The 17,994-nt window shown below is 34.5% G+C and overlaps 1 protein-coding gene across 1 annotated transcript in view; it reads right to left on the minus strand.

Moving 5' to 3' along the window:
- The window catches only part of LOC126746344 (zinc finger protein ZFP2-like), an 87,101-nt gene that overhangs the window by 24,684 nt on the left and 44,423 nt on the right, over positions 1-17,994 (minus strand). Inside the window, exon 5 of the mRNA XM_050454565.1 lies at positions 9,716-9,920. Within this exon, the coding sequence (XP_050310522.1) occupies positions 9,716-9,920 (205 nt within the window). The remainder of the gene's footprint in view (positions 1-9,715; positions 9,921-17,994) is intronic.

Below are 17,994 nucleotides of genomic sequence, written 5' to 3' on the forward strand. Positions count from 1 at the left end.
TATTCATATACAGTGTGTCCCACTTAAGGGTTAGCCACCCCTCTAAAATTTTTGTTTCTTGACCAATTTTCAAAAACTTTTTTTTGTTGGATAGATGGTCAAAAATGGCACTTATGAGCCAAGTTCGACATTTAGAGAAAGCATTTCATGGCCTACTGTATTCAAGTTTGAAGTGCGAAAAATCGAGAAGTAGTATTAGCGATATTTATTTTTAAAAAATGGTACTGGATTATTGTTCAGGACCACTTAAAACATAAGTGTACCAAATTTGGTTATGATAGTATACAGGGTGTTGAAATAAATTGGAGTCAAATTTTTAAAAGCCGCAATAACATTCTTAATCAAATACGAATATTTTTAAAATTTTTGTCTAATTGGCATGCGTCTTGAGAACACAAAGGTTGGAAATATACTTCAATAAACAACAATCGATCATATTATCATACTATTTTGGGCTCAATTTTTTTGTTTTTTTTATGAGTTTATTTGTTAAATTTCGAAGATATGATTGTGTCTGGTTAAAAATTATTTTGTGGGAATTTTACCCAAGTATGCTATGAAAGAAAATGTTCCTGACAGTTTGTCAAAGTTTTCATGCATTTAGTTCATTTTGACTGCTTGTCGAACAATTATGGGTGATTATAATTTAAACGAAAGAGTTGAAGTAGTGCGGCTAGTTGGCGATGGAGTTAGAACATTTCGTGAAGCTGCGGCGGAATTTAACAGGAGACATCCTGGTAAAAACATCCACCATTCAACAATAGCCAGAATAAACTACGGGTTTGATCAGTCTGGTTCAGTAGGCGGAGTACGTCCTCATTTACATCGTAATCGAGCAAATAATAATAACCAAATAATTCTTGAATACTTTAATGCTAATCCGCAAAGAAAAATAACAAGAAGCCTTTCAAGCCTATATTCCTTCACCCTTTGGAACACGGGGATGAAGAACGCAGGATGGAATATTGTTTATGGTTACAAGGCGAGTATTTGGCTAACCCTACATTTGTGAAAAATATTTTATACACCGATGAGGCAATATTTACTGCAAACGGCATTTTGTCATCTCAAAATATTTGAATGTAGAGTAACGTAAATCCCCATTGGGTGATACAATGTAAAAGGCAGTATTCGCAGAAAATTAACGTATGGTGCGGTATCTTGAACGAACGTATAATCGGGCCGTTTTTCTTCAATGAAAATCTAAATGGACTTAATTTTCTTCGATTCCTGGAAGGTGATTTTAGTGACGTAATCGATGATTTGCCGTTAGCCGAAACAAGATCTTTGTGAGCGCATTAGACAAGAGGGTAATGAAATAAACAGGGTACAGTTAAGAAGGGTGGTAGTAAACAACAGAAGACGCATAGAAAAATGTATAAGAATTAATGGAGGACATATTGAAGGAACTAATATTTAGTTTTGTGGCATTAATTTTCAAATTTGAGTGTTAGCAAAGATAACACTAGTAATAATACTAGTAGTATTATTATCTTTGGTGTTAGGTAATTCCTTAAGGTAATTATTTTCAGTTTTTGCTGCTTAGCCAACATTACATTATTAAGTAACGAGTGAAGTGTGAACTGGAAGCTAACAATGAAATAAAACTAAAAAATTTATAAATGAAGTTGTATTATTGTGAAGCCCAAAATAGTATGATAATATGATCGATTGTTGTTTATTGAAGGATATTTCCAACCTTTGTGTTCTCAAGACGCATGCCAATTAACCAAAAATTTAAAAAATATTCGTATTTGATTAAGAATGTTATTGCGCCTTTTAAAAATTTGACTCCAATTTATTTCAACAACCTGTATACTATCATAACCAAATTTGGTACACTTATGTTTTAAGTGGTCCTGAACAATAATCCAGTACCATTTTTCAAAAATAAATATCGCTAATACTACTTCTCGATTTTTCGCACTTCAAACTTGAATACAGTAGGCCATGACCTGCTTTCTCTAAATGTCGACCTTGGCTCATAAGTGCCATTTTTTACCATCTATCCAACAAAAAAAGTTTTTGAAAATTGGTCAAGAAACAAAAATTTTAGAGGGGTGGCTAACCCTTAAGTGGGACACACTGTAGATAATCTTGAAGCAGATGATGATGATGATGACGTAGATATAGAGTTTGCAATTATTAGAGACAGAGTTGCAAACTCTTTGGCAATGTAAAAACATACAGAGCGACAACTTTAAAATGAGCTTGCAAACGAATTCAGTAAATTACCAATTGGTATTTTTTTCCAACTCCCAAAATAAATATTTAGTTTAAAATTGAAGGTATTAGTTAGAACGAAGAACACTTTAAGAGAAGTAAAACAATGATAGTACTAACACATACAAACAAATAAAACCAGTTCCTTAAGTTCTTTTGCGAGCTAATCTTAAATTTGACAATCTGTAGATAGACTTTCAAATGTGTATCGCTTAAAAAAAAATTATTGTATAATTAGGTATAACGTTTTGTACTTATTCCAATGAGATGTGTTATGATAAAGGTTTAAAATATAGGCATTTATTTATTTATTTTACAAATAAACTTTATTTAAAAAATGTTTGTTATTAACATTTTTAATCAGGTGCTTAATATTGGCTAGACAGTAAATAAATTTATTAATTTATGCCATTTATTTAGGCACTAATGGTTTTAAATGTAAATGGAATGACTGTGTAAATGTTACTTATTATAAGTAAATTTAAACAAAAAACAAGTAAACAAAAATAGAAATTTTATGTTTTAACAGGTACACAACATTATCATATGGGCTAACAGGTCATTGCACTGACACATTGGCATTTGCAGGTTGCATCTTTCAAAATTTGATTTCTTTCTTCTCTTCATCTCTTCCAGCTTTTGTTTCTCGATTTGTATTCTTTCATCATAATATTGTTTACGGTCTAACCGTATTTTTTCAAGGACGGACATTTTCTTTTTCACAATTTCTTATTTTTTTATTGATACCCTTTTTGGTTTTGGCAATTCGGTTAATTTTTTTGGGGTGGCTTCTTGTACTATAATTTCTTCAGTGAATAATAAACTTGAAGAAATTTCCATATCTTCAAGTGTATTATTCACTGTTTCGCTGGACAACAATAATTCTGGATGTATATTTTTTTTCGGCCGAATATTTCCTCCATTTCAACCTCGTATTCAAAAAATTTACGACCTCTTCCTAAAAAAGACATTTGATGTAAGTAATTTAATTTTTGTAAATATTTATTTAATTAATATTATATATTATCAATATAATTATTTGAGGCAGGTTAACTTTACAAAGGGGAATTTTGTCCAAGGCCTGTAGGTAATCCTCTCGGTACTCCTTTACATATAACAAATTTGTTTTACTATTCTACGAAAATACTCTAATATTATAAACTTAAGAGTTTTATGTTGATTATCAACATATTTCTTGTAGTTTCTTTCGACAACCTTCCATCTATTTATACAATTTTTTGCCGTCACTTGTATATTTAATTTTATTAGTTCTTCGGCAATTTTTTGCCACATCATTTTAATACTCTTTATTTCAAAAGTTCCAACTTTTTTTTTATATCTCCCATAAAAATCCAGTAGAGCTTTTGTTTCATTACGGTCCCCATTTATAGTCAATTTGACAGGATGAACCCGATTCTGCAGGGCCTGAACTTTTTGAGGGAACAGTTATCGATGAATTGGGAATGGATGTTGTTCGTTTATTTGCACTGGCAAAATTTGTCGATGCAAGACTAGGTGCTCTATGTGGAATGAAATTATCATCCATCAAAATGTACTCTTGTAATTCTAAAATTAACAATCGCATTACTAATTTTATAATAAAAATTTCGTAAATAATTATAAGTATATTAATAATAAATCCTACTTATGTTATACCTACTATTAGTAGGTACTTACCACCATATATTTCATCCTCGACTGACTGATCCATAATATTATTTTAAATTAATACCACAAATTATATCACAGAGTTGTTTATTTTTACCGGCACGTAAAAGTAAGGTTATGTCCACTGTCAGATCGAGAAGAGAGATTAGTATCAAAATTCGTTCCAACAAACTTCTCTTCGCGAACCGTAACGAGAACCGTGAAAATGCGGCGAATGCGCAACCCGATTGTTTCAAACGATTCAAGTCACCGTTCCAAAAACGATACCAACTAATCAGTTGGAACAAACCTTATGTTTATAATTTGGATGTCACTATTGACAACAGGCTTAATTTTTACAATCATATAGATACCATCATAAAGTCATCTTTAAAATCGCTTAGTTTTATTATAATAGCTACATCAGACTGCACTAATATATCAAGTAGAATCATCTTGTTTAATTCCCCAAAAAAATCGCTTACTGTGCGGCTCCACTCTGGTATCCAAAAAATGTTGTTCACATTGTTAGACTTGAATCGGTCCAAAGTAAATTTCTAAAATATATTGCTTTTAAAACTGATAGAGTTTACCCCGAACACGATCGGCACTTGTTACTCACCATATTCAATATGCTTTCCCTATATCAGGAAACCATTTACATATTTTTTAGTGCTTTTTTTTGCAGTGCTTACATATTTTTTATGATTATGTATTTGTACATATTTTATGATTACCTATTAGTTATGTTTTTATATAGGAGAAGATATATTATTATTTTTCATTACGTATGCATTGGTATTACTTATATTTGCATATATGTATTATCTTAGTAATTAGGATTAGATTCCTGTTAGACAATAAATATATTTGAATCTGAACTATCCCTCCCTGAGTTATTTGATTATATTACTCATATTATTAACAATTGTTTAGAAGTCGATTGCTCTTTTAGAAAATGGTGGCAGACTATAATTTGTCCTATTCCTAAGTTTCCTAGTCTCTCGAAAGAATAGTTTATTTGCAGCTTTTCTCTTATTTAACTGAAAATTCTGCTCTCTTAGCAGTCAAGCTTCAAAAAAAAAAATTACAGCACAGCTAGCACGCTTTTGAATGTGACAGACAATATTATTCGAGCACTTGCTAAAAACTCTCAGTTATCAGGATATATTATTATATATATTATTATCTCGATTATTCAAAATTGCAAAATTAAAGCACTATGGTTGTAATGATATTTAAAAAAAATAAATATACAAAAAAAATAAAATGTTAAATAAATACACAAGTTAATTGTCTGAACGAACCTATTAACGCCCACTACCGAGAAGCGGTCATAATTGTAAATTTATTAAAGTAGTTTACCACAATCCTGTGAATTTACTGTTTTTTAAAATGTTCTATTAATTCGCGTTTAATCCTAGATGTCTCTATTCGTAATAGTATTAAATATCTGTATATAATGTAGTACCTATGGAATTTTTTTAAAACCAATATCCGTTATTGTTTTTAAATACGGGGTGATAAGATTGAATTTTTCCCTTGACAATGGTTTAACAACCGAAACGCATCGGGATTCTTGAAATAAAGATTGTGAAGTAAACAGGACCCTTCGTCTATTATTTTGCTTTGCATAATGGTACTTCATCCTGGAGAAATTTATAGTAAACTTAGAAACTGATTTTAAACATTATAATTAGTTCCAGTAAATTGTAGAGACAAGTATCTCTCAGGGAACCGTATTAGGCCCGCCCCTTTTCTTGATTTACTTTAACGATATCGGCGACCTTTCAATACATGGAAAAGTGATATCTTACGCGGACGATACGGTAATCGTATTTTCAGCAGACAGTTGCTTAAATGCGTATAGTGGGGCAGAAACAGGTTTTCGTATTATTTAAAAACGAAAATTTATTAAGCACTACTATTGATAAAACAAAATTTATCACTTTCTCATTAACTCATTATTGAATTGGATCAAAAGTTTTCTTGAACAACGAACAATCCAAGTAGCCGTCGATGGATACCTCTCCGACAAATTTAATAATAACGCTGGAGTCCCTCAAGGATGCATTCTATCCCCCATTCTTTTCTTGATATATATCAACGATTTGCTAGGAACCACTGTCAATCCAATCTACAGCTTTGCGGACGATATTACCACAATTATTTCCACATTTAAGTCTGCCAAACCAACGACAGCCGCAAGTTCTCAGAATCTTAGGCAGCAACAAGTAGCTTCAACCAACAACGATATTAGAACAATCTTGGAGTGGGGCGATAACAATTTGGTCAATTTTAACGCTAAAAAAACGCAGGCTGCAGTATTTACGATGAAGACTAACCTTGGTGGCCCGGAGCTGGTTATGGCAGGGAAACATTGCCAATGAAATCATCTTTACATCTTCTAGGAGTCGAGGTCACCAACAGTGTGTCCTGGCATGACCACGTTGCCGAGGTCGCCAGGGCGGCTTCCAAAAAACTCGGAGTGCTTTTCAAAACGAAAAAACTGTATACACCAGAACAGCTGCTGACTCTTTATAAGGCTCAAATACGCCCTTCCCTCGAGTATTGCTCGCATGTCTGGAGCTCTGCACCCAAGCCTAGTTAAAACCTGCTGGATTCTATACAGAAGAGAGCTATTCGTCTTATCGACAAACCAGAACTGACAAAGAGTCTGGATAGTCTGGAGCACAGGAGAAAGGTGGCTGATCTCTGTTTATTCTACCGTTATTATCACGGTAAGTGCTCCTCAGAGCTGGCAGGCCTGATTCCACCCAGGGCTGTTCCGGCAAGAAGGACGCGTCTAGCAGTTGCGGCTCATCAACATCGAGTTCACCTGTCTACCCCAAGGACGTCGCTGTATCGGGACTCATTCATCTGGAGAACATCTTCTTTGTGGAACGGGCTCACATATTTCCCGACGCATACAACCTACAGCTATTCAAGATAAATGCCCACAAATATCTTCGCGCAAGCACCACTCCAAGAGTGACATAGGACTTTCCTCTTGTGCTTGGGTTTACCATAAAAAAAAAACCGCTCAACACTAACATTAACTATCACAAAACACGATCTGTTACAAATGAAAACGCTAGAACTCCCATGTTGAAAAATCTCCTCTTCAAATAAAGATATGCTTTTTTGCACCTAAGTTCTATAATATACTATCACCTGGTGTCTCTCTCTCTCTCTCTCTCTCTCGGTTCTTTATCTCCATTAAATTATTATGTAAAGTACCTTCTTTTAGAATCAGATTTCTTATATTTTTTCTTTAAGTTTAGAATTTGTATTAGAGTTGAAGGTTTTTTTGTAAACACTATTTTCTGAATAAATATAACAGAACGAATTAATTTTGCTTTATAGACTTAATTCGATGAAAAAAAAAATTTCATTAACAACGCGTGCAAGATGAAAATCAACGGTAAGTAAAAAAGATCTAATTACAAAAAATTGGCAGAGCCAGGCCTTAGCTAGTGAGATTTCTCATTTCGTTGGGGACAATTTTTAACTGAGACGAAGAAAAAACACATCCATTCTGTTGCTTTCACGTTTTAACTGGGATACTTCAGCTCCACAGCTGACAAAAAATAAATTAGGTATCATTCGTTTATATCGTAAAATGAAAATTTATAGACATGAATGTGAGCCTAATCACGAACTCATTCAAATTTTTCAATATTCTCTCTGTCTCAGAAGGCATTTTTAATAGGGTGGAGTAGATGGTATTATAATACTGCATTAAAATACTTGGATATTAAGAAGCAAATTAGATAATTCCGATGTTTTTTCTGAAGATCCAAGGTAAATCTAATGGCATACTAAATTCTATACAGGGTGTTCATTTGAAAACTTTCCATCACGGATTTATCGAAAACCATTACTGTTAAAAAAAAACGACGAAATACGTCAAAAGGTTTGTCAAGGGGGACAACCTTCTAACCTAAAATTACTTCACCCCGTTTCACCCTCTGCCCCCCAGGGTCATCCCCTTAAAAATTTTAAATGGCAAGGGGTATCGAGTAATAGCTTGTTTAAAAGGTCTTTCGAAGTCTTTTATTTTGACTTTTGATTTTTTTAAATCGGTCCATTCGTTTTCGAGAAAATTAGAAAAATCTTTGTTTATCTTAATTTGTTCAGATAGAAAACAAAAACATGAAAATATCAGTTTTTATTTCAATAAGTGTTCAAAATGTTGCCCGTTAGGGTTTGCCAAATCTACAATTCGTTTATAATTTAAAACGGAAACTACCGACATAAACAGCAATTCCGAAGATTAGACGTGGAAAAAACTAAATAACAACCTGAATTTTTTTCCGTATTCTTTTCATCAACACAGATATCCTGGGCGAACTGTATTTATTGTTATACCTGCTTAGTTATTTATAGTTGCTAAGGAAAATAAAGAATTTATTTTGCCGTCAGTTACATTTGTGACAGTCTTGGGATAGTGAAAATTTATTTGTTGAATTGAAGATTTTACTTCCAAAATGGTTTACACACTAGCCGAAAGAGTGGAAATTATTCTAATTTATGGTGCCCAAAGTCAATGTTCTCGGCAAACTGCCGTCACATTTAACGCCAGCCATCCGGACAAGATAACTTCGCATATAGGTATGTTTTGGACCTTGTTACTAAGTTTACTGAAACTGGATCTGTTGCAAATAAAAAACGTGATCATCGGCGAATTTTAGATGAAGCCGCTCAAGTTGAAGTTTTGAGTCATTTTGGAATAAATCCTAATACTTCATTACGCAAAATTGTTGCTGCCACTGGTATTTCATTAGGCTCTGTTCACACAGTTACCAAACTTTATAAATTTCATCCATTCAAAATGAAAATATTGCAAGAGTTAACCAAAAACGATTTCGATAGGCGAGTTGAGTTTTGTGAAAAAATGACTGAAGCGATTAATGATAATACTATTCATCTAAAAAGAATATCTGCTTCAGCGATGAATGCACATTTTATCTAAATGGATTTGTTAGTAAGCATAGCTGTAGATATTGGAGCAATAAAAATCCTCATGCATTTGTAGAAGGGCATACCCAGTATCCTCAAAAAATTAATGTATGGGCAGGCATTTTAGGAAATAAAGTGATTGGGGCATTATTTATTAACCGAAATTTAAATGGAGGCATTTATTTGGATATGTTGGAAAATACCATCAATCCGCTTATCACTGAATCCATTGAAAACCAAATCGATGATGATGGAAACCCTATACTTGATGAGGCTGAAATATATTTCCAGCAAGACGACGCTCATCCTCACTATGTTCTTCCCGTTCGGCAATGGCTAGACGAGGAGTTTCCATATAAATGGATAGGGCGAAGGGGGCCTATAGAATGGCCTGCTAGATCTCCTGATATAACGCCGTTAGACTTTTTTCTATGGGGTCATTTGAAATCTATTTATTGTGTTTACTCCCCAACCTGAAAGTTTGGATGAACTTCGTCAACGCATCATCGACAGCTGCCATGATTTTAAACAGTGTTTTTCGATAAATCCGTTGTGGGAAGTTTTCAAATGAACACCCTGTATAGAGAACACTTTATAGATATTAAGAAGGAACCGGGGTGCTAAATGTATTGGTGGTTTTCTGTATTTTTTTAAATCAAATATATAAAACTATTAAGTTCCTAACGATTACATCTGTAAAAAAAAGGAAATTCTTTTTTGTTACAGATTTCGATGTTTTCTTTTCGATTCAGCTTGAAAAATGTCTTGTAAAATGTCTGATTTTTTTGCAAAGCTTCAGATGTTACAGGGACCCGAAATAGGACCAATGTTATTAACTTGATACTTTGAAACTACCAGATTTACTATTATTTACATAAATTACCTTTTTTGGCAAACATCACACTCAATAGGTTTATCAGTGCCGTGTAAGCGCTTGTGACTAGTCAAATCCCCGCTCTGCCGAAAAGCCTTTCCACAAAAATCACAGGCAAACGGTCTTTCATTGGTATGGGTTCGCATGTGAATTTTTAGACTTGCTTTTGAGACGTATCCTTTTTTACACACCTCACAAGTAAAAGGACGTTCGCCTGAAAATAAATAGATAATTTTTAGTTCTTGCCTAGCATTTAAATTAAAAATAACTGATTTTGTATAACATTCAATAAGAGCCAGTATTTGTTTTATAGGCGTTTAGCATATATACACAAGTATAGTTCGATTCGTCACTCTATGAGTAATTCTAATTTTAAAAAATCAGTTAATTGGGCGAAACGTTTTTTATATCTTCCGCATACAGGGTGATTAATAGTTGATGGTACCTTAGACGTTTACGGAGAACGGAAAATGGTTTTTTTTTTTTGAAAAATTGGCATCATGGATGGCTGGCTGGTGATCTAACGAAAAAATATTTTTAGCGATACAGCGTTGCCGCTTATACCAAAACATCGTAGCAACTTTGTTATTTTCAATGGAATACCCTGTATATTATTTGATTTTCCGATCCGCTATCGCTTTATGATTGTTTTTGTATAAGTTGTTCCTATACCTAACTTTAGTGGTTTTAGAGAAATTAATTATTTTCTTTATTTTTTTTTTACCAAAACATAGCTCCAAATAAATTTTTATTACTACGGCACTGAAACGCGCAGAAAATTGAAATTATAAACGTAATTTACGAAAGTATTGTACATTAGTTTTCACTATAAAAATGTGTTCTACGTTATACAGGGTTGCTCAAAATTAGTGATTTTACCGCTAGATACAAAAATTGTGTTATGTGCATTTTTTTAAATGGAACACACTGTATATTATACCATATTCTAAAAGGAAATTGAAATCCCTTTCTAACGAGCTATCATGTTCCAATATCTAAGTAGTTCGGTTTCTGAATTAAAAGCAATTTTCTGTAAAAATGGGAATATTTTGACATATTTGCTTTAGGTGGCTATGAAAGGTCATGAAGCAACAATCCTATGCTATTGATGTTTGACATATACATTTAGTTGATTAATAGTAAATATGCTTTTTTTTTAAATAGTGACCTAAAAATTCGTTCCTTTATATACCTACTTATTAACCGGTTGCCTTACCTCTTGTAGTTACCCTTTAAAGAAAATAAAATCTTTTCCCAATAGGTTTTAAAAACTAAAACAAAATTGAATTAATCATGGCGCCGTTTCAAAACCGCGACCAAAAAATGATCAAAAAGAAAATCAATTGGATGAAATTAATGTTTTGGCATGGGAAACTGCAAATCCTATATTTAAACATTTTATAGTCATTGCGTCGAAAGGCGGGGTTAAGAAAAGCAAGGCGCGTTTGATTCTAAAAACACACAAATTTAACCGATACAAGGAAAAAATTGCTCAACAGTTACATAATAAAAATGGAAACAATCTTGAACAATTTTTAAATAGGAGTACAATAAATTATATAGAAAATACTAAATAAAATACAAAATAACTAATATAGTTTTTTTAAAAATTGACAGTCTTTTAAGATTCTGACATTCTGTCACGGCCTTCTTAAAAACTACACGGAATTGTTTTCAAAGAGATGCATGTCCATGGCCTACTACCGTACAAGGTATCGGCACAAGAGGTATCATTCTACTTAAAAAAATATGTGGGGTATGTTAATATTAGATATCTAAACCTATCTACTGGTAGTTTGAAAAAAGTGCCGTATTCAGAATGTCGTGTTGCCTAACCGCTTGTAACATAAACTGTCAGTATTAATTTCAAAATAAAGTTGTTGTAATGATCTTATCTGAACCGCGTATCGTTTCATTTCAATCCCCAATTATCCACTGATAATTCAATAGGTTATGGGCCCAGGGCGATAAAATAACGAAGTTACGCGAGTTTGTTTGGGTAGTTTTGGTCGAAAAAAAATATAGTTGTGCCGGAAAAGCGCCGCGCCTGGTCTTGTTCACCGCGGCTTTGCAGTGTCGCAGTTTTCAAGATGGCAGCAAACAACTATTTGTCGTCAATTTCGAAGCTTCATGGCCGCGAAAACCATGAAGAATGATGCTACGCGATGGAAAATTTCCTAGTTTTAGAAGGCCTAAGTAATTGCATAGCTGGAACCGAGACCGATTCCGTGCAAGTGGCTAAGTGCAAGGCCTCGATTGTTTTGCCCATTGATCCTTCTTTATACGTCCATGTTAAAGAGGCGACCACAGCAAAAGATGTGTGGGACAAACTAAAAGATCTCTATGAAAACAAGGGCTTTACGAGAAAGATTGGACTTCTTCGAAGTTTAATTTCGTTGCGATTGGAAAACTGTAGCTCCATGGAAGAATACGTGAACCAAGTTATCGAAACGTTCCAGAAACTTGGTCGTACGGGGCTCAAGTTGGATTCCGAGCAAATAGGCAGTTTAATGTTGGCAGGGGTGCCTAAACATTTCGCTCCGATGGTGATGGCGCTGGAGCATAGCGGGATCGATATTACCGTCGATGCCATTAAGACAAAGTTGCTCGATATGCAGCCAGATGGCAGCAGATTCGCGACTTCCTCGTCAGCTGGTGCTTTTATAGGGGGCGCTGGGTTTCATAAACGTCAAACAGAATGTACATAAAAACAAAAATAAACCCAAGGAAAGTTGTGAAAGCACAAATTCTGTTAAAAAACAGGATTTAAGTGAAGTAATCTGTTACTGGTGCAAAAAAGCGGGACATTACATGTCGAAGTGCCCACAAGTTGCTCAAAAAACGAACAAGGACAGTCCAAATCAGTTTAAAAGTGCGTTCAATGTTGTGTTTTTGAGTGCCCAGTATAACAACATGGAATGGTACTTAGATTCAGGTGCCAGTGTTCACCTTACGTGTAGGCAAGATTGGCTTGAGAATACAAGAGCTCCATTCCTGAAAGAAATTGTTGTGGCTAACGCCACGAAGTTACCGGTGCACAGCTGTGGTGATGTGAATATTTACACAAAAGTGTGCAGTAATACTGTTGAAATTGAGGTAAAAGATGTTCAGTATGTACCTGAATTAACAACAAACTTAATTTCAGTCTGCCAGTTGGCATAGGAGGCTCGGACATATAAATTCAACCTTTTTAAACAAGATGAAGGACGGTCTAGTTGATGGCATTGATTATCCTGGTCGGGTGGAAATTGACAGGCAGAACTGTGTTTTTGAAGGTGGTAGACAATGGTACAGTGAAAACATCTTGTCGGACTTGCATTGTCTTATTTATTTATTGTAACACGACGTTTGATGACACTTGATAACGGTTGGAGATACTTACCAACCGAAACGTCGTGTTACAATAAATAAATAAGACAATGCAAGTCCGACAAGATGTTTTCAGGCAGAACTGTGTGGTGTGCTGCGAGGGTAAGCAGTCCAGACAACCTTTTAGCCATAAAGGTACCAGAGCTACAGGGGCGCTAGATGTTATCCACAGTGATTTGGCGGGGCCGATGGAGACACCATCTATAGGAGGCTTGAGGTATTTCTTGACCATTCAGGATGATCATACCCGTATGTCGTTTGTGTATTTCCTTAAGACGAAGGATGAAATCTTCAAGAAGTATAAGGAGTTTCAACGTTTAGTTGAGAAAAAGCTAGACCGGAAGGTGAAGGTGTTGCGTACCGACAATGGTGGCAAATACATTGGTGGTGAATTCCAGAGGTATCTGAAGAGGCAAGGAATAGTACACCAAACCACAAACCCGTACACACCCCAGCAGAATGGGCTCTCCGAGCGACTAAACAGGACATTGGTTGAGAAGGCTAGGTGTCTTCTTTACGAGGCTGATCTTCAAAAGAATTTTTGGGCAGAGGCTGTCAACACAGCCTTAGATCTTAGAAACAGATCTATGGTAAGTAACTTACCTAAAACGCCTTATGAAATGTTTTATAGTAAGAAACCCAACCTAAGTCATGTCAGAGTGTTTGGCAGTACAGCCATGACACATATTCCTAAGGAAAAGAGGGTGAAGTGGGACAGAAAATCAGAGAAGCTGGTATTGGTGGGATTTTCTGATACCACAAAGGGCTATAGATTTTATAACCCTACTACAAGGCAAATATGTACAAGCCGAGATGTCGATATCATGGATAAGAATTTGAATGGTGCTCATATGCAGATTAAGGAGGAGGTAAGAGAGTCAGATTTAAATAATGCGATCGTAGATAGCAGCTCTGAGACCAGCTCTACATTTGAAACACCTGTGCTGTCTGAGTGGGACACTGAGGACGAGGTATGTTATGAGAGTGATCCGAGCTACACCCCAGATCAGGATGTTCCTGCTGCGGAGGAGGCTGTTCGGAAATCTGAAAGGCGCAGAAAGGCAAGGACATGGGATGACTTTGTCAGCTACTTTACACGGAGGCCAGAGAGTTCAGTTCCAGTGGGAGATCCAGTGACGGTCCAGGAGGCTCTTTCCAGTCCTAACCGCAGCCAGTGGTTACCAGCTATGACCAGGAAAATGGACAGCTTTAGTGAGAACTGCGCATGGGACATTGTGGACATACCGGAGGGACATACACCAGTGAGGTGTAAGTGGGTCTTTAAAACTAAGTATAGTAATGATAATGTCACTTATAGAGCTAGATTAGTTGCCAAGGGATTTAGTCAAAAACAGGGTATATATTTCGATGAAACCTTCTCCCCAGTAGTAAAACATTTAACTTTAAGGTTGTTACTAGCACTGTCTGTGCAATTTCAATTTAAAATAATCCATTTGGATGTTGTCACAGCCTTTTTAAATGGCAAACTGGAAGAAGAGGTTTTCATGGAAATACCAGAGTGTGTTAAAATTAAATCGTGTTATTTATGGCTTGAAACAATCTGCTCGTGTGTGGTATGAAGAAGTTGAACTTGTCATGTTTATTTATAAAACGTATAGGTAATTTCATTACAATCATTGCGGTATACGTTGACGATTTTTTTTTTATTTTCTTACTGTAAAGATGAAATCGATTTTGTCCGGGGTCATTTATCTAGAAAATTTAAAATCAAGGATTTAGGCCAGGTTAAACAATGTTTAAACATGAGGGTTAGAATAAACGATGACAAAAGTGAAATCTTATTAGACCAAGAACAGTATATAAATCAGGTTCTAGATAGGTTTAATATGGGCGATTATAAGCCAGTAAATACACCCTTGGAAAAGGGACTTTGCTTTGATAAGCCAGATCCTAGTGTTTGTCAAAAGGAACTGCCTTATCAACAGCTCTTCGGTAGTCTTATGTATATTTCAGTATTAACAAGGCCAGATATTACATTTGCTGTCAAGTTTTTGAGTCAGTTCAATAATTGCTATACCGAACAACATTGGAAGTGTGCTAAGAGGTTACTTAGGTATTTGCAGGGGACCAAGGAATATTGTTTAGCTTATAAAAGAGATAGCAATTATGACTTAAAGGGATATGTTGATGCAGATTTTGCAAGTAATGAAATAGATAGGCGGTCATATACAGGGTTTGTGTTTATGTTGTCTGGTGGGGCTATTTCATGGGAGTGTAACAAGGAAAAAACGGTGGCATTAAGGAGTACTAAAGCCGAGTATATGGCTATTACAGAAGCTTCTAAAGAAGCTGTATTTTTTAGGAATTTGTTATCTGAAATTCTCGATAAGTTTTTGTGCATAAGTGTATTTAATGATAACCAAAGTGCACAAAAATTAGCTTTGAACCTTATATGTCACAAGCGTTCTAAACATATAGACGTTCGTTACCATTTTATCCGAGAATTAATTGCAAATGGTTTTGTAGAGTTAAATTACTTATCTACAGATGAAATGCTGGCGGATGTCCTAACAAAAGCATTATGTTCTGTAAAGCACGCTAGGTTTACGACAGAATTAGGCTTAGGTTGTTAGATGTTTACAGTGAACTTAGATTAAGTTGTGATTAATTGGTTCAGATAAGTGGGAGTGTTAATATTAGATATCTAAACCTATTAACGCTATCTACTGGTAGTTTGAGTAAAGTGCCGTATTCAGTATGTCGTGTTGCCTAACCGCTTGTAACATAAACTGTCAGTACTAATTTAAAATAAAGTAGTTGTTGTCATGATCTTATCTGAACCGCGTATCGTTTCATTTAAATCCCCAATTATCCACTGATAATTCAATAGGGTAAGTCCTGACCTGATCTGACCCCTTATGGGGTGACTCAGGTAATTTTTAAGCAATTGATCACTTTATCAAGAGAAAAAACATAGGCATTTAACGTCGGAATTTTGATACCTCTAAAAAGTTTTTTTCAATTTAAAGTCAAGGGTTAATTTGTTTCAAAAAGAAAAGTACCCTGTCAATTGCTTTTAAAAGAGCTTTCCAATAAGGTGCCACAAGTAGCATCATCCCACTTAAAAAGATTAAGGAGGGTTGGGTTGGGTTGGGTCATCATCCCACTTAAAAAGATTGAGGGTTATGTTTCACCCTTTCGGAAGAGCTGAGAAAATATTTTAATATATTTTTTCGCAAAAAATTGCGTTTTTCTGAAAAATTTTTATTCCAGTTAGAGTCCCCACCATGTATAATTTTTTTTTCTTAGAATTAACTTTATTCTTTATCGGAACGTACAGAGTGGCCAAATAAGAATGCGAGGTACTGTATCCGGGAAACTATTCATCGTAGAAGCTTGCGATAAAAAAATTTATTACTAAAATGGTCAAGAGAATGACCTGGAAAATATTTTCGCAAATAAATATAATAATATATAAATATAATAAAAAAATATATAAATATAATATATATAAATAAATTTTTTCGCAAGCATATTTAGGCGTCATTAAGCTATTTTTTTGTATAAAAAAATTTATATCATTGCATTTAAGTTTTTTGAGAAAATTAGTCATTTGTGTCAGAAAGCCGAAAAAGGCCCTCTAGCGGCGAGATGTAAAACTATTAAAACATGAAATATAATAATATTCGTAGCTTAATAATAGCTCTTTTCAACTAGCCCAAGTTTGATAAAATCGGCTAAGGCGTTTTTAGGATACAGGGTGTGTTTTAAGCCAACTTTTGAACACCCCCCACCACTTTATTTCTAGAGATACAGCAAAACTATTCAAATAAAAAAGGTTCGGATTAGTCTCTACTTTAATAATCAGCTATTTTTTTGTTAGGTTAATTCAGCAAAATTTACAGAAACATCAGTTTTCTAGATTCAAGATTGCAGTTGCGCCCCCTAGCGGCCATTTTAGAAACTTGGCCATTTTAGTAATAAATTTTTTTATCGCAAGCTTCTACGATGAATAGTTTCCCAGATACAGTACCTCGCATTCTTATTTGGCCACCCTGTACATACACTATGTCGCATTATGGCTGTAATTCCCAAGTATCTTCCTCATTATTAAAGATAGAACCTTGAGGTTTTCGCGAACTTTTTAAAATTTAACGCCCGATATTTTTTGGCAAAAAAATTGTTATTTTTTCTGATTGAAGTAATATATAATAGTAGGGACTTAAAGTACCAACAACATGATAGAAAGGTTAAAACTAATTAACTTGAATTTGCCTGTCGGTCCGCGGCGTCCCAAAGGACACTTAAACTTACAAAGGATAATTTATAAATAATTTTTTTCATTGAAAACTAAAATGCAACTTCTAGATCTCTTCTTGGATTTTTGATAGTAATAGAGAGATATATCCTGTACCCATTTGTCCCTTATTTTATGCGGAAAGTATAGTGCCACCGAAATAGTAAGGAATCGTACAATTTAGTTTAAAATTTGGCAAAAAATTTTCTCTTTGTTTGAATACAACTAAATAATATTGTAACGAAATTCGGGAACACACTTTTATTGTCAACGTCAAAAACACTAACCTAACTCGCTTTGACTGTCGTTTAATTGTTTCCAAGGTAAAAACTGACTAAACAATTAAAACTGAATGAATTTGTCACGAAGCGCGTCCTTTTTAAAACCCGATGGAACAGTTTCGAAATATTTAGAATTATCTTCATTGTTTTTGCCCAAAGAGACCAATAATTTTAGGAGAATACTGACAGTCAAAGCAAGCAAGTATACAAATTCTAGAAAATTAGAACTATAGGGATTTACAATAATATAACCTAAATAACCTAAATTGGGGCCAAAATGGGGCTCTCAAAAAAGATGAACTACCTAAAAACTAAACACTATAGATGAAAATAATAAACCAAACGTAAGTAGAACCCTAAAGAAACCCTACGAATCAACT

Source organism: Anthonomus grandis, chromosome 17 (genome assembly GCF_022605725.1).
Source record: "Anthonomus grandis grandis chromosome 17, icAntGran1.3, whole genome shotgun sequence".
In the NCBI taxonomy this organism is placed as follows: Eukaryota; Metazoa; Arthropoda; class Insecta; order Coleoptera; family Curculionidae; genus Anthonomus; species Anthonomus grandis.